The 22,514-nt window shown below is 44.4% G+C and overlaps 1 protein-coding gene across 1 annotated transcript in view; it reads right to left on the reverse strand.

Moving 5' to 3' along the window:
- ABTB2 (ankyrin repeat and BTB domain containing 2) overlaps positions 1 to 22,514 on the reverse strand; it is a 185,530-nt gene that overhangs the window by 2,675 nt on the left and 160,341 nt on the right. The window contains exons 9-16 of the mRNA XM_089684620.1: positions 20,929 to 21,064; positions 18,449 to 18,675; positions 15,674 to 15,852; positions 13,958 to 14,063; positions 13,767 to 13,869; positions 11,118 to 11,205; positions 5,292 to 5,360; positions 2,985 to 3,098 (exon numbers count right to left, since the gene is read on the reverse strand). Coding sequence (XP_089540746.1) covers positions 2,985 to 3,098; positions 5,292 to 5,360; positions 11,118 to 11,205; positions 13,767 to 13,869; positions 13,958 to 14,063; positions 15,674 to 15,852; positions 18,449 to 18,675; positions 20,929 to 21,064 — 1,022 coding nt within the window. The remainder of the gene's footprint in view (positions 1 to 2,984; positions 3,099 to 5,291; positions 5,361 to 11,117; positions 11,206 to 13,766; positions 13,870 to 13,957; positions 14,064 to 15,673; positions 15,853 to 18,448; positions 18,676 to 20,928; positions 21,065 to 22,514) is intronic.

Consider the following 22,514-nt stretch of genomic DNA (forward strand, 5'->3'; position numbering starts at 1 on the left):
AAGTTATAGCGTCTACAAACTTTGGTGTCTATATACAGGTGAAACTCAAAAAATTAGAATATCGTGCAAAAGTTCATTTATTTCAGTGCAGCAACTTAAAAGGTGAAACTAATATATGAGATAGACTCATTACATGCAAAGCAAGATAGTTCAAGCCGTGATTTGTCATAATTGTGATGATTATGGCTTACAGCTCATGAAAACCCCAAATCCACAATCTCAGAAAATGAGACTATTACATGCAATCAATAAAACAAGGATTGTACATAGAACAATATCGGACCTCTGAAAAGTATAAGCATGCCTCTGTACTCAGTACTTGGTTTGGGCCCCTTTTGCAGCAATTACTGCCTCAATGCGGCGTGGCATGGAAGCTATCAGCCTGTGGCACTGCTGAGGTGTTATGGAAGACCAGGATGCTTCAATAGCGGCCTTCAGCTCTTCTGCATTGTTCGGTCTCATGTCTCTCATCTTTCTCTTGGCAATGCCCCATAGATTCTCTATGGGGTTCAGGTCAGGCGAGTTTGCTGGCCAATCAAGCACAGTAATCCCACGGTCATTGAACCAGGTTTTGATGCTTTTGGCAGTGTGGGCCGTTGCCAAGTCCTGCTGGAAAATGAAGTCAGCATCCCCATAAAGCTCGTCTGCGGAAGGAAGCATGAAGTGCTCCAAAATCTCCTGGTAGACGGCTGTGTTGACCCTGGACTTAATGAAGCACAGTGGACCAACACCAGCAGATGACATGGCTCCCCAAATCAACACAGACTGTGGAAACTTCACACTGGACTTCAAGCATCTTGCAGTGTGTGCCTCTCCATTCTTCCTCCATACTCTGGGTCCTTGGGCCTCTCCATTCTTCCTCCATACTCGGGGTCCTTGGGCCTCTCCATTCTTCCTCCATACTCGGGGTCCTTGGTTTCCAAATCAGATGCAAAAGTTGCTCTCATCAGAAAAGAGGACTTTGGACCACTGAGCAACAGACCAGGTCTGTTTTTCTTTAGCCCAGGTAAGACGCTTCTGACGTTTGTTGCTCAGGAGCTGCTTGACAAGAGGAATACGACATTTGACGCCCATGTCCAGGATCCGTCTGTGTGTGGTGGCTCTTGATGCACTGACTCCAGCCTCAGTCCACTCCTTGTGAAAGTCCCCAACACTTTTGAATGGCCTTTTCCTGACAATCCTCTCCAGGCTGCAGTCATCCCTTCTGCTTGTGCACATTTTTCTTCCACACTTTTCCCTTCCACATAACTTTCTATTAATGTGCTTTGATACAGCACTTTGGGAACATCCAACTTCTTTTGCAATTACCTTTTGAGGCTTTCCCTCCTTATGGAGGGTGTCAATGATGGTTTTCTGCACAACTGTCAGGTCAGCAGTCTTTCCCATGATTGTGATTCCTACTGAACCAGACTGAGAGACCATTTAAAGGCTCAAGAACCCTTTGCAGGTGTTATGGCTTAATTAGCTGATTAGAGTGGGACACTTTGAGCCGAGAATATTGCACCTTTTCACATGATTCTCATTTTCTGAGATTGTGGATTTGGGGTTTTCATGAGCTGTAAGCCATAATCATCACAATGATGACAAATCACAGCTTGAACTATCTTGCTTTGCATGTAATGAGTCTATCTCATATATTAGTTTCACCTTTTAAGTTGCTGCACTGAAATAAATGAACTTTTGCACGAAATTCAAATTTTTCGAGTTTCACCTGTATAGTGGATTTTGTTTTTATATTCCTAATGGCGGTGATCAGCAACTTATAATGAGAGTGCAGTGGTTAATCTGATGCTGGGGGGGAACTAACTGCCACTGACATTAACCGCCTCCTGCCCGCCATATAGTAAAATGACGGACGCAAGGCGGTTCTCTCGCTCTGGGAGGATGTCATATGACGACCTCCTATTCTAACCGCGCATGCTCAGCGATCAGCGGTGCGCTGTGTCCCTGGGACACAGCAGATCACTGATCCACGGAAAGAGCCGAAGATGTCGGCTCGGTCATGTGATCAGCTGTGTCTAATCACAGCTTATCATATATAAACAGGGAAAAGCCTGCTCTTGGGGTGGGGGGGGGGGGGACTGGGGAACTGAGCCGGGCTGAGTCTCTCAATCATTATACAAATGAATACAAAGCTTCCTGGGGCTGAGATTCTAATGTCATCTGCCCACCTCTCCTCCTCAGTCAGAGGAAGCTGTATTATTTGTAGAATACAAAACTCTGTGATTGGCTGAGCAGTACTCAGTAGGAATCTGTTGGGCTTCTATACTAAACATTGTAGACGGACAAATCTTCCCCGATGGATATTGGGGGTTATTTACTAAAACTTGAGAGTGCAAAACCTACGCAGTTCTGCAAGAAACCAATCTGCTTCCCTATTTTATTTTCAAAACTTAATTGAACAAGCTGAGTGGCTACAATGCACATCTGCACCAGATTCGGAGTGCTCTAGTTTCAGTAAATCTCCCCCCATTGTATTCTGACAGCCAGCACCAGCAGCTGTCGGCAGACTTGAACATTACCTGGCTCTGCTCAGATGCAGATGCTGTTCGGCTGCCAATTTTCCACCCTGCTCCTTGAACAAATGTTAATTAAACAATCCACTTTCATCAGGCTGGGTGGTGCTGACATGGGCACCCACCGCTCCACATTTAGCAGAAATCAGCTGAAATGCAAGCTGTGGATGGCAACCTTTTGGGCAATATTGTGACCAATCTAATCTCCCTTTATTAATGGCTATTCTGCACATTTCTACTCTTCATACGATAACACAAATATGAAAGAATAAACCTGTACAGGTCCAAAATGTCACTTCAAAAATGACCCTGAAAACACTCATAATGCGTCTCCCTTCACATACATGGTTTTCTCTTTGGGGCTTTATGAAAGGGTGATGTTCCCCTGTACAAATAATGTGCAATATAAAACACAAATGGAACATAGGAAGGTTATGTTAAGGAATGTGAAAGCCATCCTCGCCTCACCTTGGCATACTTGTAAATGCTGACGCAGTTGTCGGTGTCGACGTTCTGGGAACACAAGATCTCGCAGTGTCGCTGCAGAGCGTCCAGCTGAAAATGGCTTGCTGCAGACAGGAGCTGAAACGGCAGCACACAAGAAACGTAACCCCCAGCATTGAAATTACAGATGACGTCAGTAGAGCCAAGATTAGAGGATATCAGTTATACAATCATGATAAACCAAACACATCCCTGTGCTTACCGCAAGGGGCGGGTAGGTGCCACATGCAGGCAGCTAAAAGGGTTAGTTCACCTTTCCATTAAAAAAAAAAAAAAAACAACCAATGCATTCCAGCTTCTCTAATATGTTATACAATAGCAGTATTCATGAGGGAAAGGGCAAGTTCACCTCCATATTTAGGGTGTTTTATGTTACCACAGCGCCACCTGCCTGCATCTCCCCTCCCGATCCCTCATTGTGACAGCAGGTTTGGGATCTTTTGTTTACAAACATCTTTATTGATGCAGGTTTGGGATCTTTTGTTTACAAACATCTTTATTGATGCAGGTTTGGGATCTTTTGTTTACAAACATCTTTATTGATGCAGGTTTGGGATCTTTTGTTTACAAACATCTTTATTGATGCAGGTTTGGGATCTTTCTTCACACCCACTGTCCCAATTCAACAACAGCAGACTCCACTCACACAGCCATGTCTTTCATTCACATGAATGAGCGACAAGTCCCATTTACCATTACAGCTGACGGCTTGTAGGTCTCAGTGAACTGTGAGGGCACTGTTGAGCACTCGCATAGTTCATTGATTCTTCTTGGACTTCAGCAACTGTCTGCCCATATGGGAGGTACAGGCAGACAGTTGACTAAGAGTCTACAGGATCCTGACAATGCACCCATGAGCAGAACAGGCTGTAGAGTAAAAAAAATAATAATAAATAAATGCACTTTTTTTTACCTACAAAAACATGCATTTATTATTTTTTTTTTTTTTTGTACAAAAAGGTAAACTTAGCCTTTAAAAAATGTTTATTTTCAAGGCATACCTGTAGGTCCTGCGTGGCCTGTCTGCAGCCCTCCCCATTCTGCTGTTGGATATCCAATCAGCGCAGGAATGAGCGGGGTCCACTCCAAGCAGACCAAGAACTGAGCGATCAGCAGTCATGTGACTGTTCAGTTCTCAGTCTTAAGAGCCAAAATGGGAATTCTGCACCATAGAGGTGAGTATGGATGGATGTTTTTTTTTTTCATAACCCCATATTGCTCCTTCTTGCAGATCCTCACCTGTTCTGTTCTGGAAATACTGAGTCCGCCCATTACAATAACTTTGTGAAACTAAAACAAGTACAATGATATGCCTGCTATAATCGCATGAGCGGGAAATGACTTCTCTGGGGCTATTGTATACAAGAACAGTACACAGAATGCCTCCAGATAGGAATGGACAGAATCGGTCATAATTTTCTGTTACAGAACAGCCTATGTAGCAGTTATTTACAATAAACCATTTTTTTTCTTTTATCAAAGTGGAGTTTTTCTTTAATAGGAAAAGACTCTCCCTGCTTTTCTAAGGCTGGCCATACACATATATAATATCGGTTGTTTACAATGCGAACGACTATTCGTCTCTCGACAACGACTTGTCCACTAAACACATAGAATAAAATTCATTCAAAGATTCTTCTTCCAGTTCACCAAAAGACATGGGCAAGACTAGACGGGGGATTTGTTGTTTCGATTACCACAAACGTATACACTTTGGTTGAAACGATGAAAGTTTTCACTTCGGATCCATCGACATTAGCCGGGCCTACTTTCGAAATCTGCTGTAAAGTTGAGTCCACTAACAGCACATATGTCAAACGATCTTTTCAAAAACGAACATTTTTGGCCGATATTCTATACGTGTATGAGGGGCATAAGTTGGAATAGAAATAAAGGGCCATCACACATGCTTAGAGAGAAAAGCAATTCACCCCCAAATCAACTGCATGGAACTCTTCTGGAAGCCGATCCCTTCCCTGCGCTCGTGTGTCCTGACATTGTATAGAACATTTACTCTACCGATGTCACATTTATTATTATTATTCAGGATTTATATAGCGCCAACAGTTTGCTCAGCGCTTTACAATATAATGGGAGACAATACAGTTCAATACAAGAATGTTAGGACGGTCCTGATCCTTGGAGCTTACAATCTAGGAGACATTTTTACATGCATTATTTTCTAGGTTATTAGCAGCCATCACTTAGTGTACTGGTTCTTTGAAGAGGTAAAGTCAGTACCCTACTAATAAATCCAACATATATTCTTACCTCCAGAACAGCAGACATGGGCACTTGTATGGATTCTGTACCGCCATAGTATAAATACTGCATTATCATCTGCAGGAGGAAAACAGGGCAGTTAGCTATCCTCCAAACTGTACAATATCCAGAATCCGGCTCTCCACCAATGATGGCCGCCCTTTAGATGCTAGTCCATCCTAGGTGTTATCGTCATTCCAAAAAAACGGACTGGCTTAGCCCACCAGGCTCCATTTATATGTCATGGATACTCCAGTAGAGAGATCTCCTTGACATAATCCCCATGTCCACAGTACATCAATACCTCCTGCTGGCCACAAGATATCCTCAGTCTCCTGGGTTGGAAGATGTCCAGCATCCCTCAATCTGGTAGACTGAGGACATACTGTGAGTGCTGGGCGTCACAACGGTGAGGGTCATAGAGGTGCTCTTTATTTACAGTGCTGCAAAGGCTGGTGGCCTGCATCATTATGGACCCGTGATGAGTCCAGAGAAGAGGAGGACCCTGCAGTGTCACATTGTGATGGATTTGGTAAAATGCCTATTCTGTTTCCTGTTTAAAATATATATTTTATACTTTTTCATATTTCTAAATATATGTGTTGTGCGTATATATTTTTGTCTGCTGGGCTTTGCAGTCCTCCTTAACTTGTTTTGCTCAGAGCGATGTTTTCAACCCCTCCCTTCGCACTGAGAGGACCTTATACTTGGGCTTTGAGTATGTGAGGGGGAGTGAAAAAGATAATGGGACAAGAAGCAAGCTTCAAGTTTCTACATTTCTCCCATATTTCAGCCAAGAAAAATGTGCCTTTTAGAATGTGACTGTATTTACGTAATAGTGACGTATACTCTATTGTTCTCTATGTATAAAAGGTTAAGCACCGCCCTGCAATAAACAGAGATGATGTGAAGGTGGTTGTACTGGACAGTTGTCCGCGTAATTATTTTCCGGCGTGCACGCAATCCATATCTCAAAATTAGGAACAGCAGCAGAAATCCTACCCTGAGCCCGATTGTGGTTCTCACAACCTTTCTAACATTACTGGAAACATTTCAGAAAAGGCAAATATTAACCTCTTGGCGCCGGCCGCTCGCAAATGTGCGGCCTCCCAGTGTCGGCCTTGACGCCGAGCGGTGCACACATTTGCGTGCAATTAAGAAAAACATATGTGTGCGCTCTCAGCACACGTCTGGTACTCACGGAAAGGTCCCGATCTCCTCTTTCAATCGGGACCTTTCCCGATCATATGACTGCCGTGAAGGTGTGTCAAGGCGGTCACACGACCCTAAATCCCGCCCCGTCTCCCACCTTAAAGGGCCGGGTGGCTCCAGCCCCAAGGGGTTAAAGAGTATCTCTAAGTAAAACCTTTTTCTTTAAGTTTTAGATAGAGTGGGGAGGGCTTAAACGCTTTATCAAGTTTCTATTGCTGTCTGTGTCCCCAATGGGGAGATTCACCCCCTTTATTAGTACTGTTGATCAATGTCTGAAAAAGAAAATCCCAAATTTTAGTTTTCCCAAGAGTACGGAGAGAGAGGAAATCTCCCAATGTGTGTACAAATGTCTGAAAGGTGAATTCCCCTCATTTTGGGAAATTTCCCCTAACTTCCAGTTGTGTCTCTGGGACAGGAAGTGAAGGGAAATCCACCCCAGTGTTAATTTCTTGCGGTCTTCTATATTCCACCCAAAACAAAGGTTTCGGCTACACATACACAGAAAGATAATAATTTTACGAGCAGCAGTCACGAAGGGGGGGGGGGGGGCTGTAGTTGGGATTTAATGCCAAACACTAAAGTACCAGGACTGACCCCTTACCTCTAAAAACACCGTTTGCACTTGGACTAGTAGCATTTTAGCCACATGGATTTTTTTTTTGTTTGTTTCGAATTTGGTTTTAATGAGATCTAATCCAAATAGCAGAGAGCTGAGAGATTGGAGCCGGGTATGAAAACTACAGCCTGTGTTACTGGACGTCTTCATACATTCTGACTGGTGGGAGAAGGCCTGTGTTTTCAGCATGCTATGTTAATAGTGGGATGGAGCCCGTGCCCATCGTTGCTGCCAGAAATCCAGGGTGCTGATAACTTTCTGTGCTGCACTGTTATCACTGTCCAAACCTTTTAACTACGGAGCACCTCCCCACTATGTTAAGGAGGTGAGGAGAGGGGGAGGTGTTCTGTAGTCCTAGGATGAAAATGCTGGTCCAGCATACAATGAGTGAGTGTTGTCACCTTAGGACAGGAATGTTGTTACTGTCAGGATTACCAGGTGAGAATAAAAGAAAACAAATGCAGCTACAAACCTGAACAATTCCCTCCTTTTATTTACTCCCCTTTTCTCTGCTAAATATACCATTGGAAGATTTTTTTTTTAATCTGTTTGATAAGTTTAAAATGAATTGTATATAAAATGGTAATTGAGCGCTGGGAACATGAATATAAAGCCGCTAGCATAAGAGGTAACCTTTGGAACCCAGTGGAAAATATATAAAAGAGTATGCAGCGCTACTAATAATAATAATAAAACCAAATGAAAAAATCAAATACATAAGTTGCACAATAGCATATGTAAAGATAACTCTCCATATTACGTGGTGAGATAAAGTGATTATGTGCAATTGTCCAAACAATCCATGATCAGGGATAACCGTGACTCTTGTGTTCTTGTGAATGTACAAATAATGCACTAACCAGATAGCGCATAAACTGCAGGTGGAGCAATTAAGACCCGCTCCTGGTGCTCTGGACTTGTGATACCAGGAAGATGTCATCTGCAGGTTAGCCACTAGATGTCATCAATCCAGGTGTATTCCTAAGCCAGCCTTCCTCTGAGGAAGTGTTATTTACACGAAACGCGTTAGGGAGGTGCCCCTGACCTGTGTACTTATACCACAAGGCTATCCTGACTGACACCCTGGTGGCCAGATCTTATCCGGATGTAAGTTTTTTCCCTTATCTGTACATGCTGAAATTTTGCTAATTAAAGAAATACTACACTATCAGAAGCTTTTTTGGGGCTCATCATTTCCATGGGAGCCCGCTTTTGAAGGTTCCTGTTGGTTTGGAGTGATGTGTGACTCCCCCCTCCCCCGCTGATGATTTTTCTGGTGGATGGCTTATGAATACACCTGGATTGATGACATCTAGTGGCTAACCTGCTCCACGCGCAGTTTATGCGCTATCTGGTTAGTGCATTATTTGTACATTCACAAGAACACAAGAGTCACGGTTATCCCTGATCATGGATTGTTTGGACAATTGCACATAATCACTTTATCTCACCACGTAATATGGAGAGTTATCTTTACATATGCTATTGTGCAACATATGTATTTGATTTTTTCATTTGGTTTTATTATTATTATTAGTAGCGCTGCATACTCTTTTATATATTAAAATGAATTGTGTTGATCCCGCCAGAAATCTTTTGACATGATAACTTTCTGTGCTATCTGCCTGTACTCCCTGCTATGTTATGATGGGTGTGTGTGTGTGGGGGGGGGGGGTGTTCTGCAGTGTTAACACTTCCTGTCCTAGGGTGACAGCACTGTTCCTGCATAAATACCATACAGTGAGTGTTGTCACCCCAGGACAGGAATGTGTTACATTACATTACATTACATTGAGTTTATATAGCGCCAAAGGGTTTTGTTACTGGCAGGATCACCAGGTGAAAATAAAGAAACAAAAGAAAATGAATGCAGCAGCACATCTATGGACATTTTTGTTCTTGTGTTTAAACCTGCAGCTGTTGGTTTAGTCGCAGTGCTCTGACCGTTCTGTCAGTTTGTGTTTCGCAGAGGACAGATATTTATCTCCGGGTACATAATGTTTATACCAATCGGCAGAATCTCTTCTCCAGATCCCCCTGCCCTATGTTTTAGCTCTTCTGTTCATCTTTGTTAAATGGAAACCGAAGCCTGAGACCTGGAAGGGGGAACTGGCCTGATAATTACTGTGTCCCCTGAGCTGCTCCATCTGGAAAAGTGAATGGATGGGAGGTAGGAAGAGAGTGTGGAGCGAGCGCACTACTGATAACTCCATGACAGCGAGAACGCCTGTATTCTTCATCAAGCTGGGAGCTCAGTGATACCGAGCCAAGACATCAGCCTGGGAAGACAGTTACACTTCTCTGGCCCTGGGAGCACCAACAGGATGTTTGTAGTGGAATTGTCTGATTTCTTGGAAAGCAGCAAACCTATATATCCTGGGGAGGGGTGGGGGGTCCGAATGTCTCTGAATATTCCCACATTCACGCATCTGCCAGCATATAACACTCTGCTAGGACAACAAAAGAAGAACACTTCCACCCAAAACTGATACCCAGCTTTGCATTTTCTACGGTAAATGAAGGCAGAGCAATCTCTGATTAGGCAAGGTGGAGATCATGACGTCACTGCCTGGGACCTGGAAGCTAGTGGAGATCACTGGAGTAGTGGTGCCTACTGTACCAGCCTCTCTCAACCTTGAGGTTTCTTCAGGGGTCCCTTGGCAAAATGTCTAAAACTTGGTCAAGACTTGTATACAAGCCAGTGGGTGGAGATCAGGATGTCACTGCCTGGGACCTGGAAGCTAGTGGAGATCACTGGACTAGTGGTGCCTACTATACCAGCCTTTCTCAACCAGGGTGCCCAGCCACCCTAAGGTGCCTTGAGATTTCTTCAGGAGTGACTTGGCAAAATGTCTAAAACTTGCCCAAAACTTGTATACAAGCCTGCCTTTTAGTTACACAGAGCCACAGGTTTTCATTGTGCACCATTACGACCTTCTAGCCGCCAGCGTCCTGACAACCAATGACATCATCATTGATAAGGAGGATATCAGCTGTCTGCACAGCATCCTAGTTTGACCCTCCCCTGCCCCTCTCCATCAGTGCCAGGGTCACATTAGCTCAGGAGAAAAACTGATGGAGAAGAGAAACAATGGAATACTAGTCAGTACCAGTCTGCAGAAGTGTATTTGATTTAGAAGAATAAATCACCTCTAACGTTGGGTGTCCTACATGTGTGGATGTTGCTGCGTTATATAAAACTATTAGAATAGTTTTTCACATTTTAAAACTTGGGGTGCCCTTTTAAAATTATGGACCGTCTTGAGGCATCACATTTTAGAGGGTTTAATTTTAAAGGTGCCTCGGGACTGTCCATAATTTTAAAGGGTGCCTTGACTGAAAAAAGGTTGAGAAACATTGTACTATATTACAGTAATTTACAGCTCCTATGGGGATCCTGCAGGTATGGCACAACCTGAACCAATGTAAGAATTGCCAGCTTTGACTCGCTGCATTGGAGTCTGCAAAGGCTTGCAGGTGCAATCAGTGCAGTGCTGTGGCTCCTGCAGACTATTCCTCCAGACATAGGCCCATCCAGAGAAAAAGACGTTCAGTTACTGGGCTGGAGGATGTATCAATGGACTACAAGTGTGATAACGTCACTGCATCTGTGCACCATTGAAATCACAGGTTCAATGCCACTGCAACAGATGGGACTTGTATTGTTTGCTTTCACAGATGCTGGAATGAAGGATGTGGTTGTGCGGGCGGAGCTGTGAGACAGCGGCAACAAAATCAAATAATGAATCCCTGCATTCTGTAAGTGGGGGCTGTGACCATAACTCATGTTACACCCTAAAAATGGGTTTAACATGAAACATGGCCATAAAGACGGAGTTCTCTTTTAAGGATAGCTCTGAACTTGCTGACAAAGTTGATATTATGATACAACAAGGCAGTAATATCCTCAGATTCCAACATTCATAATGTTTGGACAGGCTTTTTAAAAACTTCCTTTCACCCAATGGGAAATGCTGAGGAATTCTGTATGGAGGAAATGTACATACCTGGAAAATGCTGTACTTAACATCTGTGATTTCAATTGTGGGACAAGAATCCTCTTCATCGCTTATAGAAGTTAGCAACAATTTAAACCTAAAGAGTAAAAAAAAAAGTATAATTTAATTCAATTATCTGATTTGAACACAAATAGGATCCATTAACTATGAGATTTAACATGTTGATGTGTATGTAGACCCACATTTATAGTTCAGGAACTAAAAGAAATCTGTAAAAATGTGTAAATCTGTTGCAAAGTTTCTTGCGTGGAGATCCTGCCAGTAACGTCACTTCCTGTTGCAGGCTAAGAATGCTAAGCCATTGCCTCAGAATTAGCAGCCCGTTGCTAGCCGGCAGTGCAAATCTCTTAAAGAGACCTCGTCCCCAGGCTGTTCATTTCTATAAAAAGCTTCTGGAAGATTCCGCTAATTATAGCTATGATTAAGCACCGAATTCGCATGAAACGCGTTGGCTGGACATACTGTTCCCCTATTTCTTGTATTTGTAGTTGCTTTTATGAAGTATACTACAATAAAGTTGATTTTATCGGATGTGCAGCCAACCAGAATTTTTCTTGCATCATTGAGCCCCAGGAGACTCTGAGCTGTCACTACCTCATCTGTTATGGAACTACAAGTCCCATCAGGCATTGCAAGACTCACAGCCATAGGCATGATAGGATTTGTAGCTTCACAACAGCTAGAGTGCCAAGGTTGCCAGTCCCAGCTCTATAGTGATACCATTGCCTCCTTCCCTGGCAGCTTTCTATAATGCTGTTAGGGATTTGATGGAAGACAAGGAGGAGCTGGGCCAGCACAGAGAGTGATTAGGAACTCCTGGAAGAGGAAAGGACTATGACCTGCAAGGAGGGAGGGGTCTTCCTGAAATTGTCAAATTTTCAATAAATATAATTTATAGTAAGAAACACAATGCAAGTAAGCATTTAAAATACTTTCATTTCGGTACTTTTACTTACATTTATTAGGTTGGTGTCATTTGCAGGTTAGTCTCTTTAGGCCCCTTTCAGATGGGGCACACCCTTCAGCGCATCCGCTTGCTCAGCAGGGAATCTCTCTGCTAATCCCCGCTGAGTAAGCAGATGACAGGTCTGTGTCTGCTCCACTGCTGCAGAGCGGACACAGGCACAGCCTGCTGTTTTCTATGCTGCAGTCGGATGGAAAAATGGACCGTCTGCCCAATTCCACCCGACTATCATTCAATCCGATCCGCCGGACAGATGGGGAAGAGATCCCCATTCGTCTGTTTTTAGCGTACAGGATCGAATCGGATGCTGACGGGTGTCCCCTGTCCAGGGGCGGACTGACCATTTGGAAACTCGGGCACTGCCCGAGGGCCCGGGGTCAGTAGGGGGCCCCATGAGATGCCCCTGGTACCTTTTTCATAGGCTTTTTTGAGTTTGGGCAAGGACACAGGGGCTCCTATTGCACGGGGGCCCCATGAGTTGTCAGTCCGCCCCTGCCCCTGTCAATCCATGAAGAGCTATAAATGGTCCAATCAGGTCTGCCTGAAAAACTGACAGGCGGGCCCAATCGGACTGTCATTGTGAAAGGGGCCTTAAAGTGATTGTAAAGGAACATTTCTTATTTTTTAAAACTAACAAACCTACTAATCCTGGCTCCCCCACCACATTCCCCTGTAGCAAGCCCCTTGCTATGGAGGCACTCATATGTGCTCACTACTAATCCAGCTCTGTGTGTCCATAGTCACACGGAGTGCAGCTCAACCCCACTGTGATTGACAGTAGCTGGAACCAATCTCTCCCACTGCTGTCTCTGAGCCTATGAGTATGGAGAGCTGAGAAAGCATCTACTCTTGTGCACAGTACTGGATCGAGATTGGGCTCAGGTAAGTATAAGGGGGCGGGGTGGGGAGGAGCTGCATGCAGGAGGTTTTTTTACCTTAATGCATAGAAAGCATTAAGGTAAAAAACCTTCTGCCTTTAGAACCACTATAATTTTGCTGTTAGGCAATCCAAAGGCCTTCACAAAGTAAAACTAAAAACAAAACTTTTTTTCATTTTGGATATTCAAAACTAAGAAAAAAATGTTTTGACTTTACTTATACTTTTAAGGCTTGGTACACATATGTGCGGGTGGCACGGCTGCGGGACCCGCACAAAAATACCTGCAGCCGCACCACTCACACAAAACAATGCTGGACCCGTGGGCGGGTGCCATTAATTCTAATGGCACGCCGCCCGCACTGGAATTCGCAACCATACTGGGAACCTAGGTTCCCATGCGGGCTGCGGTTTCCAAAGAAATGCAGGGACTTCTTCCCTGCGTGTCCCAGGGCACGGGAGTCCATTCAAATGAATGGCCTCTCGTGATCGCACAAAAAGCGGCCCGCACAGCCGCAGATATGTGAACCGGGGGTTAGAGTCTTTCATTTTTCATTCTATACTTTACATATATTAATACAGTCGAGTGTCACTAACTACTGTTTCATCTTGGACTCTCTGTACTGCACAATGGTTCACATAAAGCTCTGGAACAAAAGTGCCACCTGACATGGAAATACAATATAGGGGAGACTGTATGGGGAGCAGAAAGCCTTGTCCACCCTCATTACTAGCACTGGAAGCTGCTAAATAAATGTAGAACTATACCGCCACAGCTACATCGCCATCCCATTACCTGTTGGAGGCCGTGACCAGGAGGACCTTGTGAGCATAGAAGAGTTTTCCTTCCACCAGGAATGTGATGTCCGCCATCTCCTTGTTGTTCAGGAAGTGGGGATCTGTCAGACAACATGGTATTAAGCAGAAACAAGGTTATTTCCATACTAGAATCAAATACATCGAATTAGCAGGATTTGTAGTTCTCACCGAGACGAGCGGGAAGGGCCCTGTGTATATCAGGAATCTTGGGAATTGGGCTGTCTCCATAGCTATGAGCAAAGATGGCGGCCACTTGCTGCGACACAGCGTCACTCTGCGGAACAGAAAGTAAAACGTCATAATAGAATTTCAGGTATTTCAGGTACTTATATAGCGCCATCAATTTATACAGCACTTTACATATATATTGTACATTCACATCAGTCTCTAACCCTCAAGGGGTGTACAATCTAAGGTCCCTAACTTACATTCATACATACACATACTAGGGCCAATTTAGACAGGAGCCAATTAACCTACCAGCAGGTCTTTGTTTACATAATATACATAATGTACTTATCAGTCAACTCCAGCTAATATTTATTTTGGAGACTTCAGAAGAAAATTGAGCCTACAGAGCTTTGGAAAACGAAGGGGCTTATTTAAAAGCAGTGGTATGGTTGCACCACAGCCATACTGCAGATCTTGAAAAAAAAAACCATACACCGCACCTTTATAAAGCACGTAGGTGTATTTTATAAAATGTGCTCTGCGCTCCATTGGATCCCGGATTCTGAAGCCGGAGGACAGGACCTGGTCATGACCCAATCTTCTCCAATCACAAAGCACTCTGTCCTTCATTGAGCAGAGAGAACCTCGTGGGTGGGGTGGTATATATAGTGCAATGGTGCAGAACGGACAGCGGATATCACTACCTGCTCCCCATTATAACACTTGGTTCACACCCACCAGTGCAACCAAAAGGTTTTTTGTACATTCCTGCACATCGTGTGTAGGCCGGCCCAATCATTGCAATGTTTGTATAGTTGGTGAATTGGTGCGGGGACGCACTGGATACCTTCAGCTGTCATTGCAGGGTGTCCAATGTGTCTCTGTACCTTTAAGGAGGGGTGGGCTCCCTCCAGGCGTAGCTGACCTTCATCTATCCATTACTATATATAATGTGTGCAAATGTGTACAACTCAACCCCCTGGTTTTAACGTGAACTGCTAAGACATGTCTAATTTGTTGCAGGCTAGCTGGTAAGTGAGCTGGGAATTCTTGTTTGTTTTTGACATTCATTTCAATGGATTGCCCTACGCAAGAGAAACGCAGAGAACATGAGAAAAGTGCCTGTTTTCCAAAAATGCGCCGCACCAGACCACATGGTAGATGCAGCACCATGCGGTTTGGCGTGCATTTTTGTAGATGTGTGGGGGTGCCATTAACAATTAACGGCACTGCCACGCATCTGCTAATGTGCAACACATTTCTCTGCGTGTTGGGTAAGCATGTCATTTTGCGCACATTCCCTATATGCAAAGGTCTGAACCTAGTGTAAATGATCCCCTACGCAATTTCACCACATTGGCTCACAGACAAAAAAAAAAAAAAAGGTTAAACGGGAAATCTAATGATCAGGCTGCAATATGTGTGCAGGCACCTTAGTTGTCCTCGTGTGAACTGGTCTCTTTCCAGCATGTGACCAATCAGGACAGTGTGTTCTTGAAGACACAACGGGTGGCAACATTGAAGAATCCAGTGGAATGTAGTCACCAGCACTCCAAAACGTTCCTTTATTGTGAAAGCCTGATGGCGCCATGTCAATGCCAACCTATCTGACTTCCTGACATGAGGTTTTTACAATAAAACTGTGAAAAGAATGTTTTAGAGTCCTGTGAATACCTGCTTCCCCATGAAGCTCAGGATACAAATGGCTCTCACCTTAGTGGTCTTGAATATATTAAAGAGAAGAAGGAAGCCCTCGTTAATGAGCTCCTCATTATAATCCTCCTCCCGTATACTGGTGAACTCTTGCAGCAGGCTCTCCATGATAGATCGGTGTGAGTGGTTGAAGGAGGTCCGCAGGGACTCGATCCACACATGCAGCTTCCATGGCACTCCTATAATACATAAAGGAATATTGGGGTTATCGTCTAAAAATGTTACAACTAAGGCATACTGGTGCTGCATGAATGTGACAAATGGCACAGCCGCAACTAAATATCAATGTATTTCGTCTAATGTGATCATTTCCTATGACCATGGGCACCATCTAGTGGCCATAATGCAGTATTTACCTTAACTAGGAAAATGCCACATTATGGGCCCTAGATGGAGCTGATGATCATAGGAAATCATATTCGAGAAAATGTTGTTGCTGTGCTGAAAAGGTTGATCACATTTCTATAGCAATTTTGTTTTTTTATAAATAGACCCAATAGTGTTCTGCAAATCCTGTGTCAGGTTGCATGCAGCACCCCCCCCCTCCCCCCTTGCACATGTGGGTGCTCTATGCAACCCCTGACACATCTTCTAATGCATCCCAATGGAAAGCTGTACAAGGCAGCAGCAGGTCCCAGGAACGTTATTACGCAGGCTCTGTTCACTGTGCAAGAAACCTGATTTGTACAAAGTTACAACAGAGCTGAAGTATGAAAAATTTACCACAGCAGACAAGTAACCAATCAGATTTCTTGTGTCATATCAAAATCAGTCGTGTGGTTTACCTCTTCGTCATCCATCAAATACTGAAAACATAAGCAACCTGGACCAAATGTGTGCTCATATAAAGCTGGACACACACCTTCTGATTAGTGTGTTAATCCCTGCGTAGCCGAACTATAGCCAGTTAGGAAGGCCCTTCAGGCGATCATACACTGTACAATCTGATTGTACAATCTCCTTTAGATCTACCATCATCTATGTAGTATGAGGGTCTGCATGAAAGGAAATTATACAGAAATTGTATGATCAGATTGTATAAAGTATGGCCGGCTTTACGCAGTGTAGTAGTTGGTAAAAGAGATTGTACAATCCTGTGTGGTCAACTTAAAACCTAATTAAAGCCTCACACCTTTATATCACGATATAGTCCGGTTACCCTGCAGGTTATGTGGCAGATGTTTGCTTCTCTCACATGGGTGTACTACAGTGTACACCGATCCGAGGGCTGTGTTTACCTGCATGGGGAAGCACAGGTGTTGCATGTATTTCTGAGCAGACAGTTACATTCATGCCATTTGGGACCCAGCGGTTGCAGGGACACAGCCACTGCTCCCAATCTGATATCTGTGAATGTTCACGGTCCTGAACGCACACTGTCTGTGTTCAGGAACATGCACTCACACAGATGTCAAATTGGGAGCAGTAACTGTGTCCCTGCAACCGCTGGGTCCCAAATGGCATGAATGTAACTGTCTGCACGGGGATGCATGCAACACCTGTACTTCCCCATGCAGGTAAACACAGCCCTCGGATCGGTGTACACTGTAGTACACTCGTGTCAACTAGTCCCTAATGCTTCTTGACACTCCAGTGCTCTGTGCAGGCATACCCCTCCAGTGCTCAGTGCCAGTGCTTCATGCTGGCATACCCCTCCAGTGCTCTGTGCTGCTATACCCCTCCAGTGCTCTGTGCTGGTATACCCCTCCAGTGCTCTGTGCTGCTATACCCCTCCAGTGCTCTGTGCTGGTATACCCCTCCAGTGCTCTGTGCAGGCATACCCCTCCAGTGCTCAGTGCCAGTGCTTCATGCTGGCATACCCCTCCAGTGCTCTGTGCTGGTATACCCCTCCAGTGCTCTGTGCTGGTATACCCCTCCAGTGCTCTGTGCTGGTATACCCCTCCAGTGCTCTGTGCTGGCATACCCCTCCAGTGCTCAGTGCCAGTGCTTCATGCTGGCATACCCCTCCAGTGCTCTGTGCTGGCATACCCCTCCAGTGCTCTGTGCTGGCATACCCCTCCAGTGCTCTGTGCTGGTATACCCCTCCAGTGCTCTGTGCTGGTATACCCCTCCAGTGCTCTGTGCTGGTATACCCCTCCAGTGCTCTGTGCTGGCATACCCCTCCAGTGCTCAGTGCCAGTGCTTCATGCTGGCATACCCCTCCAGTGCTCTGTGCTGGTATACCCCTCCAGTGCTCTGTGCTGGCATACCCCTCCAGTGCTCTGTGCAGGCATACCCCTCCAGTGCTCTGTGCAGGCATACCCCTCCAGTGCTCTGTGCCGGCATACCCCTCCAGTGCTCTGTGCTGGCATACCCCTCCAGTGCTCTGTGCCGGCATACCCCTCCAGTGCTCTGTGCTGGCATACCCCTCCAGTGCTCTGTGCAGGCATGCCCCTCCAGTGCTCTGTGCAGGCATACCCCTCCAGTGCTCTGTGCTGGCATAGTACTCCAATGTTCTCTGCTGGCATACCCCTCCAGTGCTCTGTGCTGGCATAGTACTCCAATGTTCTCTGCTGGCATACCCCTCCAGTGCTCTGTGCTGGTATACCTCTCTAGTGCTTTTTGCTGGCATACCCCTCCACTGCTTTGTGCTGGCATACCCCTTCAATGCTCTGTGCTGACATACCCCTTCAGTTCTCTATGCTGGCATACCCCTCCAGTGCTCAGTGCCAGTGCTTTGTGCTGGCATACCCCGCCTGTGCTCTGTGCTGGCATAGTACTCCAATGTTCTCGATATGTGGAGGGGGTGAGGATCATGGTCTGACAGAATCTTACCGAGGCCACGTAGCTCCATAGTGATGTCCAGATAGCCATGTTCTGCACTGTAGTACGTAGCTTCCTGCAGCGCCTTCGTTCTGGTCTTACAGAGCCGGATTGGAACCTGATCTGAGCTGCTGGTACTAGAGGTGTCGCTCTCTACCCCCTCTGCCAGGATCTCCTCCAGGGAAAGGACGTCTCCCATACAGAGCTGAGGCTGAGTCAGCAGTTTACGTAGGACATTCCTAAAGGGAAGAAGAGAGTGAATTCTGTCTGATCTCTACAGCTATTATATAATAAAAGTCAGATGTGTACAGCAGTTTATGGAAGCTAAAGCTGATCAGTCTGCTGAGTATTATATGTGATCCTCTTCTAACTAGGAGCTGGAGTATTTCCTATTCCACAAGCTAGCTGCAAACTTGTTTATTGTGACTGGTGGCTGAGATTGTTCCAGTTCTTAAGATCATACCACACATTACGATCTACCAACAAGCATGTAAATACAAGGATCTGCTTTGATTGAATACAAATTGATTGGACAGTTTAGGTAGGTCCTCATATTACATAGTTTTCGTAGATCTGAAGTTGATTGTACAAAGATTGTAGTTAGACTGTTATGTGTATGGTGAGATACATTTATTCTTGAGGTCCTGAAAGCTCAGATCAGTCTCCAGTTACCTCTAATTTCAGAATTATATATTGGGACATTTAGGTGCTGAAGCAAAACACACAAGGTATGATACGGATAGTATGACATGCTTATTTGCTTAGTGGTTAGCACTTCTGCCTGACAGCACTTGGGTTGCTGGGTACAATCCTGACCAAGACACTATCTGCATGGAGTTTACATGTTCTCCCTGTGCTTGTGTGGGTTTCCTCAAGTTTCCTCCCACACTCCAAAGACATGCTGGTAGGTTAACTGGCTCCTGTGTAAATTGCCCCTAGTATATGTATGAATGTAAGGTTGGGACCTTAGATTGTAAGCTCCTTGAGCACAGGGACTGATGTGAATGTAAAATATGTGAAGCAATGTGTAAACTGCCAGCAATAAACAATAGTCCAAATATGTAAATGATTTGAGAGGTTATAACAACAGAGGATAATTACATGCTACCTCTGGGGGAAATCACCAAACTATATAATACGGATAAAAAATAATAATAATTACTAAAATCAGCTTTATTCCCTCAAAACAAAGCAATGCCCTGCTCCTAGATTGTAAGCTCGAAAGAGCAGGGCCCTCAATCCCCTCATGTTTTGCATTGTATTGTTATTGTTCTGTCACATGTTCTGTCCCCCTTTGTAATGTACAGCGCTCAGCGAACTATTGGCGCTTTATAAATACTGTGTAATAATAATAATAATATATACTGTATACTGTGTGGTTCAGTTTTAGCTTTGGCATAGGCTGCTACCACTTTTCAAAAGTAGATGGCGCTAGTGCTATACCATAGAGTCCATCACAAATACTACAAAATTCCATCACAAATAGTTGCAATGTGCAACATAACAAAAAAAATGCTTTTTTCCACTACAACGTTACGTCCTTTTTTCCCCCCACAAATTGAGCTTTCTCTCGGTGGTATTTGATCACCTCTGCGTCTTTTATTTTTTGCGCTATAAACAAAAAAAAAACATTTTGAAAAAAAAACTATATTTTTGACTTTTTGCTATAAAACAAGTCCAATAAAAAAATTTTAAAAATCAAATTTCATCATAAATTTAGGCCAAATTGCATTCTGGTACATGCCTTTGCTAAAAAATGTAAGGGGGCTTTGATGGGGGCCCTGGTGTAAGGGGGGACTTTGATGTGGACTTTGATGTAAGGGAGGGGCTAAAATACGATTCCTCCTGCGCTCCAGGACCCAGGCCGGTGGTGAGTAGGTGAAATCAAACCCAAACGAAACGACCACCAGAGCATGAAAGGTCCTGCAGCTCCAAAACAAGGCTGGGAAAGCCCGAACAATACTGCAAAGTGAAAAAACAAGACGCGCACCAACCTTGCGCATTACCTCAGTAACCAAAATTTATTAGTAAAGGAATGGTACTCACAAACAGCGAATAAAAACAGGCATGCAAGTCCTCCAAGGGACTTCAGAGACAAGAGGCCAGCGCGAATCCCATCATGGGGGTAGACACTCAGTACCGCTGACGCGTTTCGAAGGACGTACCTTCTTCCTCAGAGCTCTGACTTACATGCCTGTTTTTATTCGCTGTTTGTGAGTACCATTCCTTTACTAATAAATTTTGGTTACTGAGGTAATGCGCAAGGTTGGTGCACTTCTTGTTTTTTTCACTTTGCAGTTTTTTTTCACTTTGCTGTAAGGGAGGGGCTGCCTGGGAATGTATGGATTTAGCATTGTGTACTGAATATTTACTGAAAGGAATTGCATTTGATTTAGATTTGATTCTAGAACCATACAGATAAAAGCACAACCAAAGTCGGTTATGACAGAGTCTTCTAGAAGTGGAAGTGTTGGATTCCCCAGGGTTCGTACCTGTGCCCATGCGCGGCTGAGTGGCTGAAGCAGTTCATGTCCTCATGTAGCGAAGATGTCACCCGACCGGCTTCCAGCATGTTCAGGAGGGGATCGGCACCTCTGTCCAGGAGCAGACTGACCAGCTCATAGTTACCTATAGAGTAAGAGATTTGAAGTCTTGCCTCAGACAACTGGCAGACAGCTGAGACAACCACCAACCTGCTCCCATATCCATCTTTACACTAATCCTTGCCATTGTGCCAGGAGAAGAAATACATACAAACTATCATAATGGCAGCCCCTCTTATGGGTCTTGGAAAATAGAGAATCCCAGAGCCAAAAACTCAGATCTCCAATGTATAACTGCTTAATTTGTAAAGCAGACCTCCTCCCCAAAAAAAACAAATTGTGTGCATGTGGCTCCAGTTCCCTCCCTCTTCTGCAATTAGATAAAGATATATTTCTTTTGCTTTGGACATTTTTTCCTAGCACAGTACGTCCTCTTTTCTTGCCTAGGTGAGAATGATGTTGCGCTTGATTCCATGCATGTGCAGATGTGCCACAGCACTCTTGCCCATCCTTCGTCACTTGCCTGATGAATGGGCCCTGTGTGGCTCCGAAACGTTGCCTTTGTTATTATGCTGTGAGTGATGAATAAAGCTTTGGACCCCTTTGGAGAATCTGTGGTATGCTATGGACATATTTTCAGCTTTGAATGCCCATCCTTTGGGACACAGCAGAGACCTTTGGCTCATCTGCACATGCGTATGCACAAAGATGGGGCTATTATGGAGATCCTGGAAAAGGTGTCAGAAATGGGATAGAGAACTGGAAAAAAAGGCGCTGTGGAAAATGCTCTCAGACAAGCACCTTAGTGGAGGTGCATCTTTATTGGGTGAGATAAAGTAGCAAGTATAATAAAATTAACCAGCCTGAAGTGGACAGTGTGATTCCAATGGACGGCCCGTCCGCTCTGAGGGGAGCTGAGATCAAAGAATGCTCCTGTCGGCTTCAAATCACGTGGTGTCAGCGTACCAGCGTCCTGGGTGGTGTCACCATGGCAAACGAAGGCAGTGTCCGGCGTTGGCTTCAGCTGGGAGCATATGTGGGGTTACCAAGACGACATGTTTCGCGCAGTTGCGCTTTGTCAAGTCTCTGGTAACCATGGCCGGCGGCCATTATATAGAAGACCATTAAAGGGAAGGCTGGCTGAGTGTAATTAGCAGGGGATGGGGTGTCAATCAGAGCGGACGGCTCGTCCTGAAGCAATGCTGAATACAAATTTAAAGGTACAGATTGCAAGTTATAAAAAATGATATGTATAAAAACAATAGCATTGGAAAGCATGATATACTTTCATCTTCAGTGAAATAAAGATAATACAATAACAAAAAAAACAAAAAAACAAAAAACACACAAGTTAAAAATGACATCGCTGGTTCATGGAAGCTATGTCAAAAATTGCGTTTTTTGCGATGTCATTTTTAACTTGTGTTTTTTTTTTTTTTTTTTTTGTTTTTTTTTTTGTTATTGTATTATCTTTATTTCACTGAAGATGAAAGTATATCATGCTTTCCAATGCTATTGTTTTTATACATATCATT

The sequence above is a fragment of the Staurois parvus genome, unplaced genomic scaffold (assembly GCF_062004578.1).
Source record: "Staurois parvus isolate SC_StPar_1 unplaced genomic scaffold, SC_StPar_1.0 ptg000350l, whole genome shotgun sequence".
In the NCBI taxonomy this organism is placed as follows: domain Eukaryota; kingdom Metazoa; phylum Chordata; class Amphibia; order Anura; family Ranidae; genus Staurois; species Staurois parvus.